The following is a 20035-nucleotide window of genomic DNA, read 5'->3' on the forward strand; positions in this document are numbered from 1 at the left end:
CAATAACAGTTCAAGTGCGTATTAAGCACAGGGAGTTCTCGAGTGGACTCTCCGTATATTCAATCATATGGAAGAATTCTTTTGCGAAGATTACGATTCCAAATGGCTGTAGCCTTCGGTGAGATCTCGGTAGGATTATTTCCCACCCAACAACCGAGCTATGCGTGGAGTCTGCACCTACATCATGCCTAATAGGTTGTGTCGATTTGTTAAATGTGGAAAGTAGCATCGTTTGAGATCAGAAAAGGGGACTATTTTCGGACTGGTATTGGGTGCGGAGCGGTAGGGAGACTGACCGAGGATGGCCCGGGACCTCCCCGGATATTCCGAACTCCCCGGCAAATTACAGCGGCCAAGACCTTGCCTTGAATCAAGTGGTAGCCTGTTCATCTCGTAGAGCAAGTCAAGCTACCGTTTGGTTATATATGCGAAGATGGAGCTTGCATTTCGCTGTGTCTGCTCTACATCAACAATTGAACCGCCCTAAATACCCAATCTCATTTGAAAGATGACCAACTCCATCCCGTATAATAGTAACAATTCTGGACTACGATGTATCAACCTAGTCCGCATTTCACATGTCTACTACACCCACAGGGACATTAACAAAGCACGACAGTTCCTTGAGGACTTCGGATTCCAAGAAGTGAAACGCGTCGGAAAAGATACTTACTATCGTGGCACAGGCTTTGAGCCGTTCGTTTATTGTGCGCGGGAGGGTGATGAGGATGAATTTGGGGGGGCCGCCTTCACTGTGGAGTCCGAGGAAGACCTGGAATATGCTTCTCGGACACTGCCTGGCGCCAGTAAGATTACAGAATTCACTGATGCGCCCGGAAGTGGGCTCTACGTGACTTTCAGGGATCCTGCTGATAATTTCCCTTTTCACCTTGTCTATGGACAGAAATGCCATGACGACGTCAAGACTTTTCCCCCGTTGAAGTTCAATTTCGTAAGTTTTCTATAACGTCACCTTCTCGTGCTGCTGGTTCATTATTAATTTATCCTACTTATTTATGAAGCCAACCGAAAAATACCGACCCAGAAACAAGTTCCAGAGATTTGAAAAAGGTCAGTGGAAGCAAATATCTGTCGGCAACAATTGCCACTAATCTCCGAAGGAATGTAGGTCCAGCACCTGTGCACAAAATAGGGCACTTTGGCATGTGTGACCAACTTTGCGAAAGCTTTTGAGTTCTATACAACCCGGTTTAACTTCAAGCCTAGCGATGTTAGTACCAACATTTCTGATGATTTCAATGGAAAAAGTGTGCTGACAGAGTTATGTGAGCACAGCTGGTCTATGACGGGAATGGGCGCGATATTACCACGTTCCTTCATCTTGACCGTGACTCAGAGAAAGTAGATCACCATTGCTTCTTCTTCTTCGAAGGTTCCAAATCACATGTACATCATTCATACTTCGAAACGCACAATTTTGACACTCAAGTCTTGGGACACGACTGGCTCCGCCACAAAGGCTACGAGAACTGCTGGGGTGTAGGACGACACGTCATGGGTTCTCAGATCTTCGATTACTGGTACTTTGTGTCCTAAAAATTGCTCTATGAAAAATTTCTGACGGTTGCAGGTTCGATACTTCGCGTTTTATCCTTGAACACTACGTGGATGGCGATTTGGTGGATGATGAGCATCCAATAAACCGGTCTCAGGCATCCCCTGACAACCTGCACGTCTGGGGTGAGTATCATTCTTTTGCAAGGAAAAGAACGAAACTGAGTATTTTCAATTATCCAACAGGCCCTGATCTACCCCCTGAATTTCTACTCTAAATTCACGCCACTTGAGTATTCTTGGTTACGCCCTATCTTCTGTTTACGGCCGGAATGTTAGAGACGACACCGTACCTAGACTTTATTGATCGTAGTCTATCGATTTCTGACTATTGCAATGATTTTTTACTTCCAAAGCCTTTGCTTCACCAATTGATATCATTGATTATACTCCAAAAGGCGTGTTTTTGCGATTGTCGCCCCCGTTCTGTGGACGTAAATAGAATTCCCCTGGATGGATGAGATAGGATCTCGCACACCGACAGCAGCGCAAATACGATCAACGCATCATGCACCACAATAAATGGTGCGATGGAGACTATTCACTTCGGCTACTGTCCATAGAGTTCTGTTTGTACCGTCCACTATGGACTGTGTGAATCGTGGTCGGATCCACATGCGACGAGGGTCTACTGTCCTATTTGCCTTGCTCTTTCTTACTGAGCGAGAACCACTCGAATAAACTTTTTCTTTGGAAAAACCAATCTCCCACGCTTCATCGTACCACCAATAAGCTTCCCATCCACAAAATACACCAATTGCAGTCGCATTGAGCAGATCACTAGCGAATGGCTCACATAGAGAAACCCGAAGAATTCTGACGTACGTCAGGATCTGTCGTAAAGCGATACTCATCACCGGATTTTTCAGATGCCAAATATGCCTCAAACGACGCGGGTACCTGGGACCCTGTTTCTTACCGGAGTAATAGCGGCGCCATTCCCGCTCGAAGCGTGACGCAAAGTCGTTCCGGTGCGGACTAGCGCTCCACCCCTTGCTTCGGCGTCCCTGGTTTGCGCCTCACCGCGCGTCCGTTGTTGCTTGTCCAAATGCTTAGGCTTGTTAGGCTCCAGCTCTAGGAGAAAATGAGATGGTCCTAGCTTAACAAGCTCGGCCGCGTCAACCAGCCCTGCGTGGTGCGTCTCCACTATCTTTCGAATCTCCGAATGTTTCATCTCCCCTTCCGGCGCGTCGTCAGCCTCATGCGGTCCTTCATTCTTTATTATTGTCTCCAGGGTCTCCGGCCGCATCGACATTCCAGAAAGCGGCAGAAGAAGACTGCGGAGGTATCCAACGGCGCTTAGGTCGTCGGTTAACGGTTTGGTCCATTATCTCATCCTTGAAGTGGAAGAGATTGGCGTGAAATTTGCTGGTGTAGCCCATCGAGCTTGGTCATGCAAGTTTGGATCTATTTGCTTAGATTGCAGATCTGTTTCGCCTTCCTGCTAATCAAGTGTCCATCGCAGTCCGTGCCCGGAGCAGCAGGGCTATTCCAATGAATAGTCCGGTTAATGTGTTTCACTCTGCAAAGGGATTTGTGCCTGCAGCACATATTCGGCGGATAGGAGGTACCCTTTGATGTCATGGAATACATTCTCTCTCCTGGTAATCGGTAGGCCGACAGGGACACCTCCGTGGCGATCACGAAGCCGATCATGAAGCCGATCATGAACCCTTTTAAGAGACGGGCTACAAATTCCAGGCAAGTGACTCGGGAACATGTCCGCGCGGATGATGGTGACGGAAGAAAAAATGGAAAATACATCGAACAAGCGCCAATTGTGGTCATGATGCCCTCGGGATATATATGTGCTCTGGTATCTGGAGGATGATCAACGGCGATCATCGGAATGTGTACCTGGACAAATGGGGCCAGTGCGCCTCTGAGTATCAAGAGCATAGTGCGGAGTCTAAGTCTATCCATTTTCGCCATTCTGAAGTATACTGTGGCATTGTTGGTTGTTTCAAGGTTGTTATGTCGGTCTCGGATAATATGTACCTCACGCGCCCGGCCCGAGATGGCCGGGTTCCCTTGTCAGCTATCGCCATGACTGGATCATGTAGGCAAGTAATCACTCAAAAATCTTGCAATCTCATGGCGATAGTATAATATGTCGAAAATGGCAGTAAGGAGATCGCTTGGGAGTAAATAGAGCAAAACTCAGACTGATGGAATATCCAAGTACAGTACCTGGATACGGATCGGGGTGCCGTGCGAGCGAGCCGTACCGAGCCGCCAGCAACTCACCGATGAGCAACTTTGTTTTATCCAGAACCCGCCGATTTAGTTTATCGAGGGTGCCTAGTTTGTATGTTTGAGATTTATCGATGACAATGATCCCCAATTGTCCCCGAGAATTTATGACCTGGCCATATGCAACCCCAAGGCAACACGAATCGTAGGTAAAATATATATGCGTGGCACTTGGACATCCAATTTCGCAGAAGCGCCTGATTTCAAGGCTAGGAACTAAAATGTCAGAAACTATCCACTAGGAAGCTATTAATCCACTCAAAAGTCGGTATGAGCACTTGCCGGGCTTACGATTTACAGCAGGGTTGCTCCCCGTAGGTAGCAGGACACTCGCCACACATCTAGGCCATTCCATCCTCGCTTAACCACGAATCGGATATTCGAGCATTACTTCTCCCACTACTTAGTAGTCAGTATTCTGTATTCTGTACCATTATGCAGCATCCCCACGTAGAAATGAGTCAGACGCTACTCAAACGCAAGTGTGGCAATGGGCACAGCCACACCCACAGAGCGGAGACAAGTCCCGTCCATACACACACACACACTCTCTCTCTCACACACACAGACAGTTGAGAAGTGTCACCACGGATTATCCCTGTGCAGAGTTACTGCTTGCAGCCCAACAAAGGCCTGACTACTCGTGCACCTGTCCAACTTGACACGATAAATAGCCCCGGCAGATGACATCACAATGATTGGTGGGCTTGCCCAGCGTGGAGTCTGGGCTGTGACTCGTCAGGCTAGCTGGACTCGTATCAGATAAGCATATACGAGCCCGACTCGGGCATCGTTGCGATGTCCTCGGACTTTTCGAAGGTCGAACACGATGACTCGGGGATAGGTCTCGGTCTCGGTCTCGGACTGCTGCACTCCCAAATTGGGAAGGGCGTGCTCGCCTCAGTGAGGCTATTCAGGACCCTCGTAGACCAGACGGGCGGAGTCGTCGATCATCAGCGGGTGTCGCCAATAACGAGACCCGCCTTGTCGGACATTGTCCACGGTGGATCCGGATTCTATGCGAGGATGCAACTTGGTATTTCCCAATCGGGAGAGTCGGGAGAACGCGTCACTTGCCATGTTTGGGAGTGTCTTTTTCGGAGCAGTTATTTGTGTAGATAGTAAAAGGGGTGTGACATCACAAGGGATACCGCTGATCCGCTTACGAGGCCTCAATACTAGGAATGCGGAGGATGCGGCTGTCAAAGTAGCCTTCGTCAACTATTTGCAGATCGGCGGATCGCGACTCTGAGTTTCCCATGCTTTTCCCATCGCTGTGCCAAGGATCGCCAAGCTCATAAATAAGACCGTCCCCCCCCCCCCCCCCCCCCTTATCTTTCACTTCCCTGTTTTACCACGGGCGTCTGTCCAGACTCTCTCCTCTTCAACTTTCCCCCCAGGCCTCCTTTGTGCCTTGAATCAGCTGCTGGTTCTTGAAATACATGCGTGCGTTCTCTCCTGCTGACTTTCCTCGTTCCCGGGTCTAGACTGACCCACCCCCAGACCGGATAAATTCGTGGGCGAAAGCTCACGCATCCTCTCGCGGCCAAAGCCAAACCAACCCCAACCTGAAGGCCGACACTATCGCCGAAACCTCTTCCTCCTCTCAAGATGTACAGATGAACGATACAGTCGAGGGCTCCGGCTCTGCGCCAGGTCCCTCCGAGAAAGACAACACCAAACCAGGCCTGCTCATTCGTATGCGCAATGGCAGCGGCCGGTTCTACAACCACACCAAGGACGCCATCTTCCACAGCTGGGTCAACGTCCTGCTGGTCTTCGTGCCTGTCGGTATTGCCGTCAAGGCAATCGGCCTGAACCCGGCCATCGTCTTCGCGATGAACGCCGTGGCCATTATCCCCTTGGCCGGACTACTCAGTCACGCTACCGAGAGCGTGGCCTCTCGCCTGGGTGACACGATCGGAGCTCTGATCAACGTCACTTTTGGTAACGCCGTCGAGCTGATCATTTTCATTATTGCTCTTGTCAAAAATGAGATTCGCATCGTTCAGGCTTCTCTGCTGGGTTCCATCCTGGCGAACTTGCTCCTTATTTTGGGTATGGCCTTCCTTCTTGGTGGCCTGCGTTTCCAGGAGCAGATCTACAATAGTACCGTTACCCAGATGAGCGCCTGTCTGCTCAGTCTGAGCGTGACGAGTCTTTTGCTGCCCACTGCTTTCCATGCCTCGTGGTCGAACAGCGCCAATGCCGATCGCGAGACTCTCAAGGTTAGCCGTGGAACCAGTGTGGTAAGTCAACACCCAGGAGTACACCGAAACAAAGCTAACGGATTAGGTCTTGCTACTTGTGTACATACTGTACATCCTCTTCCAGCTCAAGTCCCACTCCTACCTCTACGCCAGTATCCCTCAACGCATCATCGATGAGGAGTCCCACCCCGGTATCCTGGCCGAGCTCATGAACAGCTCCTCCGAATCCTCCTCCAGCTCCAGCGACGAGTCTGTCGACACAACTAACTCATGGAGTACCGCCAAGCGGATCAAGAGAGCCATGAAACACCGTCGGCACCGCAAGTCCAGCACCAGCTCCAAGGATAATTCCGTTCGGAAGAAGGTTATGGACAACGAGAACAAGAGCTCGGTCGGTAACTCGATTACAAGCAACGCCAACGACTCCAGCTCGTGCGCCATCGACTTTGGTGACGAAACCCGATATGAAGCCGACGACGATGCGCAGCATCCTTCGGGTTTCCTTTCGCGTGATTTCGGTATCCCGGCCAGTCGTATTGCGAGCGCGCAAAGCGACAAGTCACGGAAGCGCGAGAAGGAGCGCAAAAAGCGTCGCTTCAAGCGCGAGAAGGCTCGCGAGAAGGCCCCTAAGCCCACAGAGGTAGAACCTGCCCAGTATGAGCATAACGGTCCCGGCATGAAGGGTTTCGCGTCCGCACCTACCTTCGCCGGTATGGCAGGCGCTGGGGAAGTCGATGGTTCCAGAAGAAGGTCGCCTTTCGGTCCTTTCCCGTCTCTGCTTTCTAGCACGGTCTTCAGCTCTCAGTCTCCCAACAACTCGCCTCGTCTTGGCGCTGCTGCTTCTCACCCCGGCATCTCCCGCAGCAATTCACTGCCCGCACACATCAGCCGCGCTCCGCCAGCCGGCAATGCCGTGCAATTTGCTCGCGGTGCTGCCCGCGGTCCTACGGCCGGTGACGCTGCCGCTGTCGAGCCTGCAGACCGGCAACCCGAGCCTAACATGTCTCGCACCGCGGCCGTGGTCTTGCTCCTGCTGTCCACCGCCCTGGTTGCCGTCTGCGCCGAGTTCCTGGTCGATGCCATTCCCGACATGATCAAGAGCTCGTCCGTCAGCGAGGCATTCATCGGTTTAATTATTCTTCCCATTGTCGGTAACGCCGCCGAGCACGTTACTGCCGTCAGTGTGGCTACCAAGAACAAGATGGATCTGGCTATCGGTGTTTCCGTCGGTAGCAGTATTCAGATCGCCATTTTCGTCACCCCTCTCGTCGTCATTCTCGGCTGGGCCATGGACAAGGACATGTCTCTCTACTTCACCCTGTTCGAGACCATCTGTCTGTTCGTGACTGCCTTCGTGGTGAACTTCCTCGTCCTGGACGGGCGGAGTAATTACCTCGAGGGTGCATTGCTCATCGCCGCCTACGTGATCATCGCTCTGGCGGCGTTCTTCTACCCGAACAGCAACCAGTCGAGCAATCTCGCCGGCTCCTAGGGTTAATTTCACACATAATATAGCTTTTCTTTTCCTGTAATCATTTTCAGATTGGACATTTTTACTATCTGTCATCCATATCGATTGAATTGAATTGAACAAATCAGGGATAAAGGGGCTCCCCCAATCCCCTAATCTGATACCTCTCCACACCCATAATTTCCGTAACGCCGAGACTCTCGGCCTTCGTCATCTTCTCCTCATCAGGCCCACACTCCCAGGTAGATACAGTACAATCCACACCGGGTCAGTGCGAAATCCAGCCACGTGTGACACACCGAGTGGCTGTGTCCCACACCTGAGCCACATCGTGGCTCTGCGCAGCCGTTAGTGCCGCACGACGCAACTAGTTCTGCCTCCGCTCGGAGTTATTCTGAGAGAACGTGCGAGATTTATTCAGAGACTTCCTGGATCCACTTGAGTCATTTGTCCCCGGGGCTGTGGGGTGTGAGGATTGTTTCCGTATAGGGAGTGATGAGCTCGTCAAGCTTGTGTGGAGCGGGCCGATCAGGAGTTCCGTGGTACTGTTCTCTGCACTTTTCGCCTTGTATGTTCCTGGGAGCATGTGTTCTTGCATGGCTTGAGCCGGACAGACTTGGCCGTGACACGACGACACTTGGCGCCTGCTAGCGGGGTGTTTTGTCGCAGGGCTTTCGAATCAAATCCAAGCATACACCTTAGGGACCGTCAGGGGTAAATGATAGTCGCTGCCTAGTCGGACCGGGCCAGGAGTAGTCGCCGCACAAGGCTTGTTCCACGCTATGTACCAGTTGACTCCACAGCATTCACTGTGTTCAGTGTGAGTGGAGATGGAGTTCGGTTCTGGACGGAAAGCTGTCTTAATTGATTGATTGTTCCCCCCCCCTCTACATAAAACCCACCCTCCCCCTCTGTCATCCTCTCTCACTCTCTTCCTCCTCCCCCCACCACACCTCTCCCACAAAATGTCCTACTACGAAGACCCCTACGGTCGCCCTTCCCCCGGCCCCCCAGCCGGCTACGACCAACCGGCCTACGACCGCCCGCCCTATGAGCGCGGCCCATACAGCGCACCACCTCCCATGGCCCGACCCCCGCCAGGCCCCCCGCCCCCATTGCCTGCTGGCTGGCACCAAGAATGGGAGCCCAACATGCGCCGCGCTTTCTGGGTTGAGGATGCCACTGGCCGCGCGCAGTGGGAGCCGCCCTACGGCCCACCACCCGATCAGGGATACTATGATGGTTCACGCTCGGTGCCCCCGCCTGAGCCTCAGGGCGGTTACTATGCGCCTCCGCCTGGGCCCCCAGGCGGTTATGACAACCGTGGTTACGACCAGGGTGGATATCAGCCGCCCCAGGAGAAGAAGAGTAATGCTGGCAAGTATCTCGCTGCTGGTGCGGCTGGTCTTGCCATGGGTGGACTTGCTGGAGCGTTTATTGAGCATGAACGTGGTGAGTTTCCAACCACTTGGTTGTTTGTTTGAAAGGTATCCTAACACAGATCAGATGAGGACCACGAGGAAGACGACATTCGCGACGCTAGAGAAGACGGCTACGACGACGGCCGCGAGGACCAACAGGAGTACGACGAGGGCTGGTGATTTTTCCTAATTCTATTGCATATCGCATCCCGACATCAGATATCGGATATTTCTAGGGTTCTTTCAGGCTTACAATGCATATTCTTTCCACCCTTAACCACTTCCTATGAATTTACTTCCGGCACAGAATCTCCCCATGCAACATCCCAAACCACCCCTCCTCATCCTCAACATATCTCCTCCACCCGGCCGCAATCAGCTCCAAATCAGCCTCACTCGCATAACCCTCGTCAACTGCTCCCTTCGCAAACCCACTCGACCGCGCCCGCTCCTCCATACTACCACCCCAATACGCTCTCTCCTCGGGACTGGAAAAACACCAACACCCCGCACTCCTCTCAATCATAGAAGAATCAAATCCCGCGCGCATCGCCCAAACGTGGATCCTAGACCCGGGATTCGGATTCCCTCCCTTTCCACGGCCCATGACTTCTGTAACTTCTTTCCATTTAGATATCCCCTCGTTTTCGGGGTACCAGCTCATCCCCGCCGACTCTCGCGCAGCGACTATCCCGCCCCTCTTGCAGACGCGTTTCATTTCCGAGAGTGCGGCCACTGGGTCCGCGATGTGTTGAAGTACTTGATGTACATGCACGATATCGAACTCCTCATCTCCGAAGGGCAGTGCGTGGATATCACCCTCCTGGAACGTGATATTCGATATGCCCTGCGACGTTGCAAGATCGCGCGCAGCTGGGAGTGGGTCGGCGACGTATTCTACGCCCGTTACGTGCCCTGTTGGGACGTGTTTTGCCATGTCGATCGTTATGCTCCCTGGACCGCAGCCGATGTCGAGGATATTCATGTCTGGTTTGATGTGTGGCAGGAGATAAGACGCTGAGTTGGAGACGGTGCGCCAGCCGTGAGTTTGGAGGACGGAGGCTGAGTGATCGGTTGTGTAAACTGCCATTTTGGTTGTTTGAGTGGGATGTCTTGTTTGGTGGATTGAGATGGGGGTTCAAATGGAGATGCGGGTTGTTTTATAGTTGGATGTGGAATGCGGTCAAGCTCGGACGGAGTTCGGAGCTGACGATCGCGGGGCTGGAGCGGGTTGGACCGCGGATTGCAATGTTGACAACCGTCGTCCGCGTAATCCAGCATTTATGAATTTGATATTCTGTTGACAGCATTATTCTTGACAACTCGCTCTTCTTTGCAAGCTGAGGTGCCCCACAAATGCAATGGACTCCAATTGTATGGAATAGATTTCGGCTAAGCCACGTCATAGCTTCTGCCCCAGTTATCGAGAGTAAACGATCAAGCCCGTGGGGGGCACTCATATGTCCTGATAAATTCAGGAAACCTGCTGAGTTTCGGATGCGACCGGTACAGCTTAGACTCGAGCGGCGTAATCCATGAACAACGAGACCCCTTATGAATCTGCTCAAGGTCCGACGCACCTAGGCAGTGATTCTGCCTCCCAAACTTTGATACTGAACTGGGATAAAAGGTCACTTGGACTAATGACAGTTAGAGCATATTGCCACCCCCAAAGCTACAGCTAATCAATAATCCATTTCAAATATTGAGACCTCGGGATGCTTAGGACATTCATTGTGCAAAACACTATGACATCTTCCGGCTACGTCTTCGTTCCTTGACATTCGTAGATGATTTCTTTCTTCTCTAGCTCTCTGAACACCATCTTTCTGGATGGTCGCCTCGTCCCTTTCTTCAGACCATAGTCAGAAGACCAAGAAGATCAGTCCATACAATGTGTCAGTTGATTGGCAACCCCGCAATCCGGGGGCGGGTCGGGAGATTTTCCGCGACTCTTTGACACATAAAGCCCAGCGCACACACCCTCATTTCCCCCCTTTCTACTCTTCTAAGATGGTGACACTCATTTCCTACCAATGGATTCAATCGGCTCTATGAATCACGAAGCACCACAGCCTTCGAAAAACAATATTTAGCCCACACCTGCCTCGATCCTCGCTTCGCACGATTTACTCGAGTTAATGCGCTCCACCTCACGTCGTCGTCGTCGATTCGATTCGGTCCCGTACAGGTTATCATATTTGGAGACAACAAAGGCATCACGACAATACGAAAATGCAAAACCTGGCTGATCGATCCGGCGTCTCTTCGAACAACACCTCGGAAGTATACTAGGTAGTAAAGTCCGCTGTACCAGGCGAGGGTATCAAACCCCGACGACGACAAGTTCCCACATTTTCGCTTTTGTGCGGGTGTCGATTGTTGTTTGCCTCTAAGTACCGAAAGCAATGGAACCTACACAGCATGTTGACACGATGATCCGTTTGTGTTTACGTGAAAGATGGTTTTCCTACATTTCATAGAATATGCGTTCGAGGTAGTTGGTTCAATTGAGATGTCTTTCATTTTACTGTCTCTGTAGAGCATCTAGCAAGAAACAAAGTCATCGCCTCTAGCCCCGGTGTGCGTAATCACACCCGCAAGCTGATCATTATCGTTGAAAATAACACGGTCGGCACCGGGCGAGCCGCCGTCATACACATATCCGTCCCTGAGGATGGGGAACTCGTAGTAAGTTCCAGAGACCGGGAAGTCGAAGCCCTCGTAGTTGTGGTACACGTGCGGGTATGAATCGTCTTCCTCGCCCCAGGACTCCAGGTTGTAGCCTGCATTCAGGGCGGCGGTAACGGCGCTGCTGGTGTAGCAGACGGTACCGCAGGTATAGGCGCAGTCCCGTTTCTCGGTGGGCATGGCGACGACTCCAGTGACGAGGAGGGTCGTCAGGGCGAAGAGCTGTTTTTGTTAGGGTTGGCGTTTCAAGCTTGTGTTTGGGGTGGGTGGTGTACCTGGGAGAACTGCATCTTGGACGAGATTGAGTTTGGAACCAACGACGGGATCACTGAGATAGGTGGATCTGCGATGTTCTTCAGCAATGATCAACAGGGCTGTTGGCCGTTTAAATAGATGTGCTGGAGGTCCAATGCTCCTCGTTTCTCTCCCGCCCTCGTTCTATTCTTCCCAGTCCAGGAATACCGACTTGGACAATGTTACATCCGGCTCTTCAGCCCAGAGACATGAGTTCATTGGTAGAAGCCATCTGCATGGCTGAAACTATCAGCATTTGAAGATGACTATACTCCAAACGGTATGTCTGCCGACCATCAGGGGCGCTCGTATGCTCGTATTTAGGTACGAGCGCGGGCTGAGCCGGAGATTTTACATCGTGAGGAATTGAGTGGTTGCACTTTTCCAGAGAGAAGGATCGACCGGGTTTGGCGCCGGGTTTTACGATGCAGTGAGATGGACCCTTGCACTCGGGTAGTGTTGTTGTTATCGGGCCAATCGGGGTGCGTAGTCAGGGCCACGATGTTCATCTAACGGTTAGATCGGTGGGTGAGATGTGGAGTTGGTGGAATGGTGTAGTTGAGGGAATGCACCGGACTGTATTGGGCTTGTGATTTGTTCCTAGTGTGGATTCTCCTGAGTGATTCTACTCTATTCATGTCGTATATTCGATGCGTTACTGGCCTATCATGAGTTTACTTAGAGTCGGTGGTCTCCGAACCTCGGGTCTCCGACGGGTTCCGTGTGCAGATCTCTTTGTGAATAAACTCAAAATGGAGGATGCTATGTACAATCACCTGCTTATCCCACAATAATATCGCTAATGCGTGACCACCACGTTTTCGGCTTGATCGACTCCTCTTCTACGAATTCCCTCCTCCCAGTCCAAATGTCCATGTCCTCCAGCTTGACCCAGCTCGTCTTGTTCCAGAATTTATAAACAATGACGAACAATGCGAACACAGGTAGGAGGATATAGTTGATCACAAAGTCTTGCGCGTTGAATGGGTTGAGGAAACACGTGTATCCTTGGAAAAACACGAGGAAGATGTTGGCTGCGAGTGATAGGTATGTACCCCACGGATAGAACGCTGCCTTGTACGGCAGATGTGATGGGTCTTGACCCTGTGCCACGAGGGCGTGTCGGAAGCGAATGTGGCAGATGCTTATGACGCTCCAGACGAGGAATGTTGCCACTGTAGGGCGATTAGCCTGGTACTTGACGATTCTTTGCGATTGACTTACCTCCAGATAATGTGATCAAAGCAGAGTATACCGCTCCTGCGCTGGAAGATTGCCCGAGGAAAACGATGCAGGCGAAGATATTTGTAAAGATGAGTCCAACCCACGGGACTCCTGCCTTGTTGGCATGTCCAATAAACTTGGGAGCTTTGCCATTGCGCGACATGAAAAGGAGGACACGAGATGCGACATATAGCGAGCTATTGCCAGCTGAGATGACACTGATCACGATCAAGGCGTTGATAAGATGCGCAGCGGGGAGAATACCCGCCTCGGTGAGCGCAATCGTTAAAGGCGAGCTGGCGGTTTTGGAAGTTGCACCCAGCAATGACTTATCGTTGTAAGGCATAAGAATTCCTATGAAAAAGATGGTGCCTGGAGACTCGTTAGATTAGTTGGAAAGCAGTGTGATCGATATGTGTTTACCGATGTAGAAAATCAGAATGCGCCAGAACACCTGCTGAATGGCTCGAGGCACAGCTGTCCGAGGGTTTGCCGACTCTCCAGCGGTAATACCCACCCTAACTCAAAGTCAGTATGAAATATTGCTGGGCAAGTCTCATAACTCACATCTCAGTACCCGCGTATAATGTCCCGGCCACGACAAACGTCTTGGCAACACCGTTGATCCCGTCTGCAAATGCGCCCGGGTCATGCCAATATTTAAAGCCAATCTTCTGGGGTCCAATGCCACCAGCGCTGATGCAAATGGCCAGAATGAAAAATACGATCAAAGCTAGTACTTTGATTCTAGATGATTATTAGCGCTTGATTCTCCTCGACATTACAGGTCACTCACAAGGAAAGCCAAAACTCCATCTCTCCGTATGCTAAAATGCCGAGATTGGATAGCCCAAGGAATAGGAACCAGAAAATGAGAATCCACCCCCATTGTGGTACGGCTTCCGTCCAGTACCCAATGACGAGAGATACCGAGTTATACTCGTTGGCGAGGACCTGCGTTCTTCATTAGCGACTGCAAACGATCCTGGTTTGGGGTGCTTACGGTCACCCATAGCCACCAATATGCCCATCCGAGGCCGAACGCTAGGGCATCGTCGACGAAGCGCTCGGCATACTCAATGAATGACCCGGAGATGGGTATTAACGTTGCCATTTCACCCAATGATTGCCTGCATCGGTTAGGGAACGTCCAAAAAAACATTGGCGTATCGAGCACTCACATAACGAAGAAGACGATGATTCCGACAAGGGAAAAGCTGATCAAAGAGCCTGCGGGCCCTCCCTCGTGGAAAGCATTTCCGGAGCTGACGAGTAACCCAGGACCGATAATCCCTTTCCAACATCAGCTTAGGCCTTCCGAAACCTCTTGAGCAAACTCACCTCCGACCGCAATCATCTGCAGGTGCCGCGACTTGAGCTGGCGCTTCAACGGCACCTCAAACGGATCCGATGCAAACTCATCGCTCGGCTTCGACCCATCGCTCGATTCGAAGCTCTTCTTATCCTCATCATTGGTTGGTGCCGGGTATACGCCGGCATCAAGATCTTTTGTTTCTGCCATCGATGACCAGAGCGTAATTCACGACTGAATTTCAAGATGAAATCTCAGTCGCGTTGGAATGTGCCAAGAATGTGCAATCAAAAAATCCACATGCGACCGTGGCGGGTGAAAGCACATGAAACAGGTTCGGTGAGCTATATCGGGCCATTCTTATTTGCTGATGATGTCGCGATAAGGGCGGTTTGCAACGCAAGGACCGTCGGGACGTTCTGACGATAGCCAATGCCGATCGGGTTAATGACCTGCTAATTCGAGAATAGAAAGCGGAGAAACAGAGAGCAGGGAGCTGTCATCTCCAAAACGTGTCAGAAGCGACAAATAATTCTCCGATGCTGCTCGCACTCATTGTGAGAGCGCGAAAGGATCTGCAAAAAGTGGAGCCGTTCCTGAGGGTGAAGTTTCTCCCGGGCACGCCATCAAGCCACACTCTAAGTTGACCATGTTTGGGCCCTTGCTACTGTATACATAGGGCACAAAGGCACGAATTGATTCAGGTACGATCGTACATCTTGTAGCGTAAGCAGTTTGTCGAAAAAGTGTTTAACTTGCTTGATCTTTGCCCCGACACATTATAGAACTGCAGGGTTCCTGGGCAAACTGTGTCAGTACCTAAGAATCACCAATCGGATCATCATCCAGAAGTCCCTTTAACCCATCATGCCACATCTTTTGAATCGGACTGCTTGTCTCTCTCTGGCCTGCGAGATCCCGACCATCGGGATGTGGGGCTCTAATTTAAGCTTATCGCAAACTACATGCACCCTGCCACCACGGAAAGTATTGAAGCGAAAGGCGATGGCAAATTCGGCCTTCAAATAACTGTAATACTGGGATACGTGATAAGACCTACATCTGTCTCATCCAACTCGCACCCCTGGTGGACAATTCGCACGACGGAGTGGCTTCATGCTTGCTAGCATTGACCCGCAAGTTAGTCTTCATAGCATTAAAGAACAGAATGTAAAGAGTTATTTATAGGGAGGTTTCTGTTAAACTATTTTGCGGAGGTTCGGGAATCTGTGTTGGTTGCTCAAGCTGTAAGTACCCACCATCGCCAAGTCAAAGCTCTCAGCAACGTCTATACATGTCCACCCCAACGCACAACCCGTGAACCCACGAACTCTTGGAGATATTTTTTTACCCGCTCGGACTCTTGTTTATAAGAGCCATGTTTGTACGTGTACGAAGGCTTTTTTCTTCAATTAGTCATGGGCGTCGAGGATCACAGCAAGGGAATTCGCACCGGCGTACCGTAGTGGTTTGAAACTATTAGAACTCCGTTCTCCCTATACAATTCCCTAATCCGGTAAGGCTTGCACCCTCACCTCGCTAATCTCAAAGCTCGAAGCCAATCAGACGGCTCATATCAGCCCGTGATCCGGGACCACCCAGGCCCTCTCTATAAATATTCCAGTTCCCTCCCACCAAGACCTTCTTCACACCCACATCCCCAGGTTCGTCTTCCTCTCCCTGGTCTTTTGCTGACCTTCGGCAGGTATCCAAGCGTTCAAGATTGCTTGGCCTCCCCAAGTCGAGGTGGTCTTAGAGACCCTTCGCAATTTTTGGCCTTGAGTAGTGATACTCCATCCTGTCTTCCTCTTTTGGATCGCAGGACTACGGTGGACATTGCCTTACACTCTTGTGGTGTCCATTGACTCCTTTCTCATGATAAATGATGACTTGATCTGTTCCAGAAACCTCGGTCTCGGGCAACAATCATCTGTCTGATTTCGTGCTTTCCCCCCTTCCCCCAATGCCCCAGAAGAGGCGACGTTTGTATGATGAACAGTGAATGAATTTCTTCTTTCCCTTACAGCTTCAACCCTTCTTCCCAATTGTGTACTCCGTTCTACTCACCATGCTATACAGATCACCAGCCCTGCGGAGTTTTCATTTCATGCATTGCACCAGCTTGGCTCATGATGAAAGAAATCACATCTTGCATTTGAGGGTACTCTGTTCGCATGAAATGAGTCCAATTTCTGAAGTCTACCTTGCAATCGATGACTCCATTGCTTCCACGCCTTCCAACGCCGCCGGGTACTAGCGTGCACAGTCGCCTTGTCAAGACACCAAATCTGCCTGATATTGAAAACGGTAACAACTTCCAAGGAACATTCTGCTGATTGAAACTTGTCTCAAGGCTTTTCATACTTCATCATCTATACTAAACCTGACTCTCCTCTCCTTCTTTGGCCTCGTTTTTCTATGGTCCTTGGTAGATTGGGCCCGTTACAACTTCCAGCGTGGTGAGTTTTCCATGCCCTGTCTTACTTTCTTCCATTCCTATTCATGATGCATGTGCGCGCTTGATATGATGAAAACTACGCCAGTTGCCCATTGGCATTACAGCACGGATGTTCTGAGACAAGCAGCGTGATGCCATGCCGACTTTGATGATTCCATGGGGATACTTCAATGTATCATGTCTGGATTCCGCTGACAAAATATGTTTGCAGGCCTTTCACGCTCATCATATGGCCCTCCAATCCACCCTCATTTGTTTCAGAGACAGTATGAAGGCATTGAACATGCAACATTTTCAACGCCCGGCCCATACAGTTTGCCCTGTTTGCCAATTGGTGTTTCCTCTTGGGTTTTGTCCGACTTGCATGGAACATTGATCAACGAGTGGTACGAATAATCTTCCTTTCCATCTGCATTATTTTATATTGTCTGGCAATGATGACAATGTCACACTTTGCCTTTTGGCATCACAATTGAGGGTCTGAGCCAAGAAAAATACAGCCCAATGATTCTCTTTGATTGACTGTATTCTGACAAAATTTCTCTCTAGATTCTGCTCCTCGTTGATGAATACTTGCGGGCATCTGTGGGTCAGAAGATGGATAACTTCAATCTATTCCGAGTCATGAAACGCATGGTCTCGTTGAATGAATACTCAAAAATCAGTTACCTACTAAAGGTTCTATGCCAATGCTACAAATGTCCCATATCAATTCTCAAAACGGCGTCAAGGGAATACAGTAATACCAGGCCACCTTAGATGCCTTGGATGAGTACGCCTACAATGAATCAGGCTACCATGTCCACACAACCAGAGTGATAAAGACAAGTAGATACATCCGGAATATCTCCTGGGGGCAGAGTACAATGGAATGGGTTTGGGGAATGTGATGGCAATTTCTATCCGTAGTCTCCAATAGGCTCCAGACACATGACGGACAATGAGTTCTGCCTTCATTAAAAAAAGGAAGCAACTGCACTGTTGACAAGCAAATATTCAGGCTGTATCAGTTTGAGAAAATTTTGGTTACCCTGGTCGTTGATTGACTATCTGCAAGAATCCGAAAGGGTAGGGAAGCATGAAGCCGATCCGCCGGGCTTAGCATGGAGCACTAGAGTGACTACACCGACGTGAAAGCTTCTCGATGAAGGTAGAACCCCATTTGGCACTGGAAAAATTATCAGCTGACCGCAAGAAACCCCGATACACAGAGGACAAACCTGGTGTTCTTCGTGACAAAATCCCACAGGAACTCAAACTTTCGCTGCCGTTCCTTGTCGTCGAGATTCAACGCCGCGAAGAGAGCTTCTGACATTTCCGTGGTATTCGCAGGGTGGAACGGAATACTCCCGTCTCTCATGAATGTCGCTGCGCCAGCGAACTCGGATAACACAAGCACACCGTGGTTTTGTTCCTGACATGCGACATACTCGAAAGAGACTAGGTTCATCCCGTCTCGTGTCGATGTCAACAGGCAAGCGTCTGCAACTGAGTACAACGCTGTCAACTCGGTGAATGGGACCGATCTGTGCATATATAGCAGCGGTGTTCCCTCCGGGGTTGCTGTACAAGTCAGTGAGTGTGTCTGCGGTTGGAAGGTGGATAAAGTTACCATGCTTGCCGTTAATCTTGCCCGCGATGGTGCAAAGCTCCGTTTCGAGCTCCTGGTATTCCTTCACATCTTCTCTACTAGGCACAGCAACTTGGATAAGCACCACTTTCGTCCGAAGCTCCGGGTGATCCTCCAAGAACGAGTCGAAGCCCTTCAGCTTTTGCGTCAGGCCCTTAATATAGTCCAATCGATCCACCCCGACAATGACCTTCATCCCCTTGTACCGCTCCTTAAGTGTCTTGATTCGGTCCTGAACTTCGGGGGTCTTCAGCGTATCGGCGAACTTCTGCGGATCGATACCGACAATGAACTTATCTGTGCAGACGAGGCGATTCTTGTACTGGATTTGATTCGGGATTTGGGTCCCCGCCCCTCTGCGACACGGTTAACTCTGAATTGAATCACGGAAGCTGACTTGCACTCACAGTAGACTTGCGCACGTGTCAATAAAGTTTTGTTTATACTCATCGGTATGGAAACCAATCAAGTCGCTCGACAACAGACCCTCAATCAAGTGCTTTCGAACTGGAAGATTCCTCCAAAAGTCACCGGCGGGGAATGGGGTATGCAAAGAGAATCCGATTGCGCAGGCCTTTCCCCGATCTTGGAGTCTTTTGCGGAGCAATTCGGGGAGAAGCATGAGATGATAGTCGTGTACCCAGATCAACGTGCCGCTTTCTGCTGCATCGGCAATTGCGTCGGCGAAAAGCTCGTTAACACGTTTATATGCTTGCCACGGAGTATCATCGTATAGCACGCCGGATTGGTAGTGGAGGATCGGCCAGAGGATGCGATCTATACCAGTCAATGAGTAAGGAATGGGTGTCGGGTACGAGACAAAATAGGTTGACTTACTTGAGAATCCATTGTAATGCTCATGAGCCAGATCACTGTCGAGAAAAATTGGGCTTGCGTTGTGTTGTTCCAAGCTTTTTAACACTTCTTTTTGATCTTGAAGCTCCTTCACCTCTATACCGGGCCAGCCGAACCATCGAAATTGGGTAGACTTGGTCAGCCCCGACAATGCTGTGACAAGGCCACCACTCGAGAGCGAAGACTCAAACGCGCCATCAACGCGTTTGACGGATAAGGGAAGCCGATTGGAAACGATGATGAGATTGCGTTTCGCGTCGGTCGAGTAACCCATAATGGAGACGGATGTTTACCGCGGTATAGAATTCCAAGATTGCAGACGATCCAAAATGGGTGCAGGTGTTTCAGCAAGTACTCAACAGGATGTTATATTTGACTACGCGTGGCACAGGTGCTAGTTCTGGCGTTTGTTGCCGTTGCCTCTTGCCGCTTGTATGGCAAATTCCAGGGTTCTACGTCAGAATGAATATCTGCGGCGGCGCGACTTTGAGCATGTTTCGGTCTGAAATTCAGTCGGTCGCGTACAGAGAACATATTTCTATTATGAAACCTGGAGCTTTCACCGCAGCGAAATTTTCATGTTCAGCCTTTAGGGCCCTAGAGAACGATACCCGCCCAAACGCACCTATGGTGTCAACACC

At 50.5% G+C, this 20035-nt stretch overlaps 8 protein-coding genes across 8 annotated transcripts; 3 read left to right on the forward strand and 5 right to left on the reverse strand.

Annotated features, from left to right (window-relative positions):
- Nucleotides 1-508: 508 nt before the first annotated feature.
- Nucleotides 509-1793, forward strand: N7498_007720 (2,4,5-trihydroxytoluene oxygenase; the record flags this gene model as incomplete). The annotated part of the gene is made up of 5 exons (XM_058454782.1): nucleotides 509-952; nucleotides 1154-1231; nucleotides 1297-1541; nucleotides 1592-1701; nucleotides 1762-1793. 5 exons carry the CDS (start codon nucleotides 509-511, stop codon nucleotides 1791-1793), a joined length of 909 nt encoding a protein of 302 aa, XP_058307031.1.
- A 574-nt stretch (nucleotides 1794-2367) lies between these two features.
- N7498_007721 (uncharacterized protein) lies at nucleotides 2368-2830 on the reverse strand (the record flags this gene model as incomplete). The annotated part of the gene is given in 2 exon segments (XM_058454783.1): nucleotides 2368-2475; nucleotides 2495-2830. 2 exon segments carry the CDS (start codon nucleotides 2828-2830, stop codon nucleotides 2368-2370), a joined length of 444 nt encoding a protein of 147 aa, XP_058307032.1.
- Nucleotides 2831-5270: 2440 nt separating this feature from the next.
- Nucleotides 5271-7530, forward strand: N7498_007722 (uncharacterized protein; the record flags this gene model as incomplete). Its single annotated transcript, XM_058454784.1, has 3 exons — nucleotides 5271-5274; nucleotides 5332-6077; nucleotides 6124-7530. 3 exons carry the CDS (start codon nucleotides 5271-5273, stop codon nucleotides 7528-7530), a joined length of 2157 nt encoding a protein of 718 aa, XP_058307033.1.
- Nucleotides 7531-8474: 944 nt separating this feature from the next.
- Nucleotides 8475-9110, forward strand: N7498_007723 (WW domain protein; the record flags this gene model as incomplete). The annotated part of the gene is made up of 2 exons (XM_058454785.1): nucleotides 8475-8961; nucleotides 9016-9110. 2 exons carry the CDS (start codon nucleotides 8475-8477, stop codon nucleotides 9108-9110), a joined length of 582 nt encoding a protein of 193 aa, XP_058307034.1.
- A 112-nt stretch (nucleotides 9111-9222) lies between these two features.
- Nucleotides 9223-10020, reverse strand: N7498_007724 (class I SAM-dependent methyltransferase; the record flags this gene model as incomplete). Its single annotated transcript, XM_058454786.1, has 1 exon — nucleotides 9223-10020. The coding sequence occupies one exon, from the start codon at nucleotides 10018-10020 to the stop codon at nucleotides 9223-9225; it is 798 nt and encodes a 265-aa protein (XP_058307035.1).
- A 1457-nt stretch (nucleotides 10021-11477) lies between these two features.
- N7498_007725 (extracellular guanyl-specific ribonuclease RntA) lies at nucleotides 11478-11911 on the reverse strand (the record flags this gene model as incomplete). Its single annotated transcript, XM_058454787.1, has 2 exons — nucleotides 11478-11843; nucleotides 11897-11911. 2 exons carry the CDS (start codon nucleotides 11909-11911, stop codon nucleotides 11478-11480), a joined length of 381 nt encoding a protein of 126 aa, XP_058307036.1.
- A 784-nt stretch (nucleotides 11912-12695) lies between these two features.
- On the reverse strand, nucleotides 12696-14661 carry N7498_007726 (amino acid permease; the record flags this gene model as incomplete). The annotated part of the gene is made up of 8 exons (XM_058454788.1): nucleotides 12696-13090; nucleotides 13140-13511; nucleotides 13563-13657; nucleotides 13707-13886; nucleotides 13936-14093; nucleotides 14143-14269; nucleotides 14321-14432; nucleotides 14481-14661. 8 exons carry the CDS (start codon nucleotides 14659-14661, stop codon nucleotides 12696-12698), a joined length of 1620 nt encoding a protein of 539 aa, XP_058307037.1.
- A 3346-nt stretch (nucleotides 14662-18007) lies between these two features.
- On the reverse strand, nucleotides 18008-19668 carry N7498_007727 (trehalose-6-phosphate synthase; the record flags this gene model as incomplete). Its single annotated transcript, XM_058454789.1, has 5 exons — nucleotides 18008-18077; nucleotides 18130-18472; nucleotides 18522-18895; nucleotides 18947-19316; nucleotides 19377-19668. 5 exons carry the CDS (start codon nucleotides 19666-19668, stop codon nucleotides 18008-18010), a joined length of 1449 nt encoding a protein of 482 aa, XP_058307038.1.
- Nucleotides 19669-20035: the final 367 nt, after the last annotated feature.

This window comes from Penicillium cinerascens, assembly GCF_028974065.1.
Source record: "Penicillium cinerascens strain IBT 15544 chromosome Unknown contig_9_segment0_segment0, whole genome shotgun sequence".
NCBI lineage: Eukaryota > Fungi > Ascomycota > Eurotiomycetes > Eurotiales > Aspergillaceae > Penicillium > Penicillium cinerascens.